The sequence below is a fragment of the Notamacropus eugenii genome, chromosome 5 (genome assembly GCF_028372415.1).
Source record: "Notamacropus eugenii isolate mMacEug1 chromosome 5, mMacEug1.pri_v2, whole genome shotgun sequence".
In the NCBI taxonomy this organism is placed as follows: domain Eukaryota; kingdom Metazoa; phylum Chordata; class Mammalia; order Diprotodontia; family Macropodidae; genus Notamacropus; species Notamacropus eugenii.
The window spans coordinates 458,009,827-458,018,234 of record NC_092876.1 but is presented as its reverse complement, the minus strand read 5'-3'; the positions used below and the strand labels follow the sequence as shown (position 1 = coordinate 458,018,234).

The following is an 8,408-nucleotide window of genomic DNA, read 5'->3' as shown; positions in this document are numbered from 1 at the left end:
GTATGAGGCAGATAAGGGGTATAGGTGACATTGGACTTGGGACTGGGAAATGTGAGTTTAAATTCTGCCTCAGACATTAGCTGCATGATCTCCAGCAAGTCCTTCAACACTCTCAGCCTTGGCTTTCCCATCTACAAAATCAGTGGGATAACAGCACCTACCTCACAGAATTGTTGTGAATATCCAATGAGATGTGTGTGTGTGTGTGTGTATGTGTATGTGTGTATCTCACTTTCCAAATTTTAAAGTGCTTTACCAGTGCTAGCTATTAGCTTTTATTACTTATGGGCTCATTACTGTCAGTAGAGAGCTCACCATCAAATTCATTTACCTGCCCAACTCATTCTTCTAACACTGATGATAAAAAGTTTTAAATGTTTAAGTATGACAGGGAAATGAATCGTTCCTTCTGTGATAAAGTGAAGAAATAACGAGCCTACACCATTGGGGTAAAAAAAAGTAGGAGCTATTTCCTGTAAGCAACACAGAACAAAACACTAGCAAGCAGATTAAGACTCATCCAATGAAAATGTATTTCACTGTTATAACATGCTACATACATCATGCAAAAGTAGACTCTCCACAGTATACAGTAGAACTGCCCAAGTCAAACAACTTCAGTGGCATCTCTCAAACACAATATATCACAGCAAAATAAACAATGAGGAAAGGATGGGAAAGTCTCCTTCAGGAGACAAGTACCATCTTCCTTATCGGGACCTGTTCATTCACTGGAAAAGGGACTCTTCTGACATACACCAAGATAAATGGAACTATATCTGGGTAGGCAGGTATTTTATTTAATATACTTACTGTACATCTATATGTACATACAGACACATACGCACAGAATAATAGTTAGCTATTTAATTCTTAAACAATTGCTGGTTTTTAAAGCATAAGGACAAGGTCACTACTGAGACCACGGCATTCCATCGACTTCCTTACATTATTAATGCTTCCCCTTTTTGTTAATATCTGCCAATAGTTTTGGTCTCCCTTGTCCCTTAAAGTACTAAGTTAACAAGGCCTCAAAGAAGAAAGGAATATATAATGTGAGGATTACTTTCCACCGAAAGAAAATGAACCAAAGTGCATGTCGTACGGCACAAACTGTTTATAAATGACAAGGTCCCACGGGAACTATCCCATAGAGGTGTTCCAACATATGACAGAGGTGGATGTCATTAAAGCAAGTGAAAATGCTGTGGCCCTTTGGGACCCACCAGTGTCTCCAAGTAGTAGTCTTCACTGAAATGTTTAGATTTAATTTTTACCAAAGGTGGATAGAGAGACAATAACCCAAGATAAGAAAAACGAGCCAAAACAAATAAAAAACTGCCACATTACCATCACCAGAAACAACTGCATATACTACCTGTTTGAGGAATACATTATTTAGACAAACCCACATAAAACGTCAATTGTAATCTGGAGAACGGAGGTCAGAAACAGAAACCATTGGACAACGTGAAAGTGAACTTGCTACAATCAGCTGCAAAGGCAGATGGAAGGAATGGTGAGAAGGTAGGAAGTTTCTTCTCACTTTTATTTTAAGAAAGCAAAAAAAGAGAAAAATCCTAACAATAATTTTTTCAATTGGCTAGGGGGGTTCTCAGTTATAGCAGTTATAGAGTAAAGCATGCTATGTTTCCACAATGAAAACTCATTTCAAAGTCTTCCATGAAAGAAAGCGGGATTGAAGGGGGAGAGAGGGGAGAGAGAATATGGTAGGAAGTAATCCCTTAAATGCCTTCCCCTTTTAGACAAGGACAGGCATGCTGTTCAAGTCCAGGATATTTTAGGTGACCTTCAGGTAAATGTGATAAATGTTAAGTGTATTTACAAGAAAAGATATTTAGATATTTATGTGATCCGACTTATGAAGAATGATCATTAAAGTGAACTGACAAGCTGAAGTCTTCAATGTTCTTCAGATAATGTGTAGGATATTAGCTCAAGTACTTGATCAGTAGTCAAAGCTTTAATACACAGCACATTGAAGCTTCCCTGAAAACAGTCAAGGGATAAGAATCGAGTTTTGTATTTTTCTTTTTTTTTTTAAAGCCTGTTTGGGGGCATATATACCCCTGAGAGGACACTATTACATTCAGCTCTGATTATTGGAATCCAGTGGTCAAGGATTGCAGAAGCTTCTCTAGATGATAAAGTCATATTTCACTGCCAGCAGCATCGCAGGTCTGTATTTCCTCCATGATATACTACCTCTGTCAATCAAAAATGAAAAAAATAAATTTCAAAATAATGTCAACCAAATGAAATGTCATTAGTTCTAAGTTTATGACTCAGAATCACCTTTCCCTCCATCTCTCTTTCAAATGACTACATAATGTCAGTGCTTTCCTGCCTTCCTCAGAAGTGGTGCTCTTACTTGGCAGTGAAATGAATTATAAGAATTTGAAAACAGGTTAATTCTTCAGTGAAAGAATATGAACCGAGGGAAAATCATTTCATGACATTATTACTGATATATTTTCCTCTACAGGCACTACTTTGCAAGATTTCTGCTCGGGGAGGCAGTGTGGTCTATCGGATAGCACATTACATTTGGAGTCAGAAGTCTGGTTCCTAATCCCCAGTTCTATCTCCTGCTTGCATGAACTTGGCTAAATCACTTAACCTTTTAAGACCTGGTTCTTTACTTGTAAAATAAGGAGGTGGGAATAGATGATCTCTAAGGTATTTTTCCAGCTCTGAACCAAACTATGCAGAATTGAAAGCATAAAAACATTTTCTTAATTTAAGTGGCACATCTGGTAGCCTTTCCCCTCCCTTAAAGTTTTATACTTTAACATTTTTGTTTTATATATTTTTATATTTATGTATTTATATTTAAATTCTGGTTTATATTATATTTTATAGGGTTTTTGTTTTAGTTATTTCACCTTGAATTCTCCCTTCTCCCACTGAACCAACAAACATCTAAGCGAAGTCAATCCACCTACTGATCAGGTCTGACAGCATATGTTCATGCTGAATTCCATCGCTCTAATGCCCCACACTGCCCCAACCCCACTAAGAAGAGAGTATGTATGTCTGTATGCCTATGTATGCATATATATATACGTACAGGGGCAATTAGATAGCACAGTGGATAGAGCACTGACTTGGAGTTAGGAAGATCTAAGTTCAAATCGAGCCTTGGACACTTACTACCTGTGTAAGTAACCCTGGGCAAGTTCAGTTCATGCTGGAGAAGGAGATGGCAAAACACTCCGTTATCTTTGCCAAGAAAACCCCATGGATAAGTCAGACATGACTGAACAATAATACATACATGCACACATATGTAAATATGTGTGTGTGCATGCATGTTTACACATAATGTGTGTATACACATAGTTTGGGTTTTTTTTGAACTGACAAAGGCACTAAACAACAAAGAGTTTCTGAAAGGGAAGCTCATAAAGTAGAAATTTTATGTTATGACCAAGTTGAACAGAAATCCCCTAAAATAGTTGAAACATACTGTTTAGGTAAATATTCTTCTTTTGGATACCAAGGAAAATATTTAATCTTAAAATGGCCTGTCACATGAGAAACTAAAAGTGTTTCTCCTTCTTGTGTGAGATGACCATGTGTAGTTGTTCCAGTTTCAACTTAACATGCTAAAGGAAAGCAAATTCTAAAATGTGTTTTCTAAATGGGATCACTATGGTTTTGGAGAAATAAGATGACAGTTTACGAAGGAGAGACCAGCTTGGTTTAGTATGTTGACACATGCTCTGGTGCCTATTGAGAAAAGAGTAGACAGTAATGCACTATGACAAAAGAGGGGAAAAGTGTTCTCTAAAAGGAGTGAAGTCAGTTTTTACCTGGTAATGATCATTCACGTTCAAGATTATTTTCTACTTAGCCTAGGATGCCGTATACTATTTTCTTGCTCTACCGTTTTCAGAGAAACTTTGGAATCTCACCTCAGTCCAGCATTTCTGATAATTCTTGCTATTTCCATCTGACATGCTGGAGTGCGATGGTATTCCAAAGCTCGGGAGGAGAATGAAGAGACAATGACATTGACTATAAAAGTCACTTAGCATTTCTCAGTCTTTTAACTGAATTTTCGAAGTCAAAACTCTCTAGGGAATCTCAACAACTGGCAACAAAGTACTGAAAACCCTTAATCAAGAGATTCTTTTTGAGTTGCTTCTTTTAAACAAAAGACTATTTGATTAAACTGACTGACTTAATATGAGAAAGTTTCAACTTTTATTTTGAAAAGAAAAATTAAAGGTACATATGAACCAATTGTAAAATGAGATACCATTAACCCACATTTATTACACTATATTAAATTAGTTACTTATCCCTAATTCAGTACTTAATAGAGGAAAAGTCCCCTTTCCTCTCTCCTGAGAGAAGTTTTTGTAAGTTGCCTATCATCTTTTCAGAGTTTCTAAATGTAAAGAAGTACTTTTAGAAGGACTAAAGGAAATACTTTTGATCCAGACAAATTTTCCAAAGCCTGGAACAACGCATTAATTGCATGGTTAATTAACACAAGTCACATTAATAGAGACTTTCGTGTGATCGCTATCTCCTAATGGTTATACATCTTTATGATCCAGATGAGTGAAATACTTATCATTTATAATTTCTGACATTCCAGATAGAAGTGCTTCATACATAAACACACAATATATTCATGTGTGTATGTCCCCTTTATAAGATGCACATATTCATGAAATTTCAGTAAGTTGTGCTTTAAAAATAAGCAAAATCCTAAAGCATCCCAGAGGTAATATGGTATGAGGAAGCAGAGCATTAGATCTGGGAATCCAGACACTTGGGATCTGGTCTCAGCTTGGCCTCTTGCCTTGAGCAGGAGTTGAACTAGACCAGAGATGTCAAAATCAAGGCCAGATTACAAGGGGCTGAGTGTCTATTGAACCAAATTAAAATGTAATGGGTAAATGTTTAACAAAATAAATAAAACTACACAGCACAGACAATATGAACTTGTGGTTTTCTAAGTCGATATGTAGCCTGCAGGGATCTATCTCTACCTGAGTTTGACAACGGTGGTTTAGGTGACCTGCTATACTGTGAGCTATTATGACTTATCATTAGTTTCGGTTCAGAACAGGAGTAGGATCAGGCCTGGGAACAGCTTCTATGTTTGCAGCCTGGGTGAATACGGGAAGGAGGGAAAGAAGGAAGGAAGGAGGGAGGGAGAAAAGGAAAGAGGGAGGGAGAAAAGGAAAAAAGAAGGAAGGAAAGGAAAGAGAGAAAAGGAAAAGAAAAAGAAGAAAAAAATGGTTCCATCACAGACAGTCATTAAAGTACTGTACCTTTACATTATAGTATATTGTATCCATCAACATATTGTATTGAGTGTATTTTCTGGTCCTGGACTGTTAAATCCTTCAATCAAGTTTTTGTTACAGTCATCCATAGTAAGGGTTTCGCTGGATCTCTTGGGATAAGTTGGGGGGCCTGTGAAATCTAAGAGCTCTTCAATGGCTTTAGCATTACTGGTTCCATTCTGTTCCAAAGAAACACTGGGAATGATGTCATTCACTGGTGAAAATTCTGGGATGGAGATAAGTTCCTCTTTTGAAACCGGACTGGAAAAAAAAAAGATTTTTTTTCACTGCTCAAATCTTTCTTTTTTTCATTTCTAATTTTATTCTTACACATTTTGCTTATTTTCTCTTACAGAAGGTGGGTTTAGAGGCAAGGTGCATATAGAAGGATCTGTAGAGGACGCAATCAGAAAACAAGTGAGGTTAGTTAAAATTATAGGGCATCGATAAGCATGAGGTCCCTTGTATGAAAACAAGCAACATGGATTAGGAGGGGTTGCGTGAAGGCATAGCACAACTCTGGGTAAAGCTTTCTTACTTTTGCACACATTTCCATGCAGCTTGAGAAGCACAGAGAGCAGGCACACTTACTCTATGATGAGGCAAGTCATTTCAAGTGGACCAACCTACAGACTGGAAAGCCAAAACAGAAAGCAAAACCAAAAAACTAAAGCTAAAGAGAGCTTCACGAAGGAGGCTGATATCTGTGCACAAGTGATCATCATGCCCACTGCCTTGGCACATAATATCCCCCCATCTAGAGGGCTGGGATGGGCATTGGTGAGTTTGACATGGTGCCAAGACCACTGGAGGTCCATCCTACCTACATGTTATTTGTAACATGCACCAGCAATGCTAGCTGCAGAGTGAATACTTATTTCCCTATTTGGCTCCCTGTGGAAAACGGAAATCTTACAGTACAACTTTATTTATCTGGTTCTTGCCCAAAGGAATTCTCTGCTTTATATGGACCAAACTGATCTGCCCAGCATTCAAGGATCTCCATACTTCCCTTTTCCAACCTTATCTCCGCTTCTCTCCTACCCCTCCCTGCCTTTCACTCTATATTTTAGTCAAACTGGAAGACTCTCTATTCTCTGTGCTTATATGAATCTGTGCCCTTATTCTCCCTATTACATGTGCACGTCATACCCTTTTTCATACAGTTTGCCTATTGCATTACTACTCAGTTTTTAAAGGTTGTCAAATACCACCCTCCTCCAGAAAGTCATCCCTGACAATAGCCTCTATCTTTCCTCCCCCTTCATGGCTATACTCCTTGAGAAAGCCTTCTACTTTACTCTCTTTCAAACTCTCTCAATCTGGTCTCTTAACTCATTGAAACCACTCCCCACAAAGTTATCAATAATCCCTTAATTGCCAGTTCTAAAGGCCCTAATTTTCCTTCGCCTCTCTGTACACCTTGACACAGTTGGTCATCTTTCTTACCAGGATTTTCTCTCCTCTCTAGGTTTTTTTGGATACTGTACTTTTCTGGCTCTCCTCTTATTTCTCTAAGCACACCGTGGTAGCCTCCTTTGCTCCATATTCCTCCTTAGCATTCCCACTAACTGTGGGGTGTCCCCAAAGTCTCTGTCCTGGGTCCCTTCTCACCGGCTCCCAGGTTCAATGGTCATCTCTATGCAGGTGATTTTCGTATAGATATATCCAGTCCTAGTTTCTATACTGAGCTGCAGTCATGAATTTCCTACTGCCTTTTGGACATTTCATGCTGAATGTACAATAGTGCAATAGGTGTGTTAAATTTAACATGTCCAAACAGAATTCATTTATCTTCCCCAAACCTACCCCCTTCCAAAAGTCTTATGAATGTCCAATCAGCCAGGCCCACAACCTTGGTGTCTTCCGAGTCCTCACCCTCACTCACCTTGTATATTTAATCTGCTGCCAGATCATGAAGTCCCTACCTTCTCTCCACTCAACATGGTCACAATGTTGAGTTCAGGCCTTCATCATCTCTCCCCTGGACTAGGCTGTCTCCCTGCCTACAGTGTCTTCCCACTCTAGCCCATCCTCCGCTCAGCTGCCAATGTGATAAAAAAAAAAGTATAGTGCCTTGTCTTCTCTCTCTCTCTCTCTCTCTCTCTCTCTCTCTCTCTCTCTCTCTCTCTCTCTCTCTCTCTCTCTCTCTCTCTCTCTCTCTCACACACACACACACACACACACACATACACACACACACACAGCACACTGGCCCATACCTAGTGAACTCCAGTGGACTGCTACCTTCAGAATCAAATATAAAGGCCTCTGTTTGACATTTAAAATTTTTCATAACCTGGCTCCTTTCATAACCTGGCTCCTTCTCACCACTCCTACCTTTCTTACACTTTGTGCCTCACTACACATTCTGCAATCTAGGAACACTGGGTTACTTGTGATTCTTCAGCCATCACCCTCCGTCTCTCATGTCAATGCCCTTGCACCAACTGTCCCCCCTGCGTGGGATGATCTCCCTCCTTACATCCACCTCTTGGAATCCCTGGTTTCCTTCCAGACTTGGCCCAAATCTCTCCTTTTACAAGACTCCCCCAGCTGCCAATACCTCCCCTCTTAGCTCGTCTGCATCCACTCTGTGTATATCTTGTATCTAACAATTGTTTGCATTATGTGTCCTCCACGAAGGGATGGCTTTTCCTTCCTTCCTTCTCTCCCTCCTTTCTTTCCCTTTCTCTTCCCTCCTTCCTTTCTCTTCTCTTTCTTTTTTCCTTCCTCCCTCCCTCCTTCCCCCAATGCTCCCCACTGTGCCTGGCACATACTACGTATATAATAAGTGTTTGCTGACTGACTTGATCCCTTCCCTGTCATTAACAGCTTCACTCCAGAATTCTTCTAACCCTCTGTAATTACCCAGCTTGTCTGTGTCAGTACCTTAGTCTTTGATTAGACTGTAGTAAGCTCCATGGGAGTGGGGCCCGTGTCTTGTCTGAACCTGGTGCCTCCCTCAGCACCTTCTACGGTGTTCTGCAAACACAACATGCTGAAGTAATGCTCGTTCTCTTCCTAACTTCTCTCCTTGGGGAAACAACGTGAATACAGTAGGAAGAATTCTGCTCTGGA

The 8,408-nt window shown here is 39.6% G+C and overlaps 1 protein-coding gene across 8 annotated transcripts in view; it reads right to left on the bottom strand.

Moving 5' to 3' along the window:
* Nucleotides 1-509: 509 nt before the first annotated feature.
* The window catches only part of MAP7D2 (MAP7 domain containing 2), a 182,478-nt gene continuing 174,579 nt past the window's right edge, over nucleotides 510-8,408 (bottom strand). For 7 of the 8 annotated variants that reach the window (XM_072615305.1, XM_072615306.1, XM_072615308.1 and 4 more), the window contains 2 exons: nucleotides 5,313-5,588; nucleotides 510-2,228 (listed from right to left, as the gene is read on the bottom strand). In XM_072615305.1, coding sequence (XP_072471406.1) covers nucleotides 5,339-5,588 — 250 coding nt within the window. In that variant the 3' untranslated portion in view covers nucleotides 510-2,228; nucleotides 5,313-5,338. Of the gene's footprint in view, nucleotides 2,229-5,312; nucleotides 5,589-8,219; nucleotides 8,364-8,408 lie in introns of those variants that run through there. The other variant, XR_011968256.1, reaches the window with a different exon arrangement.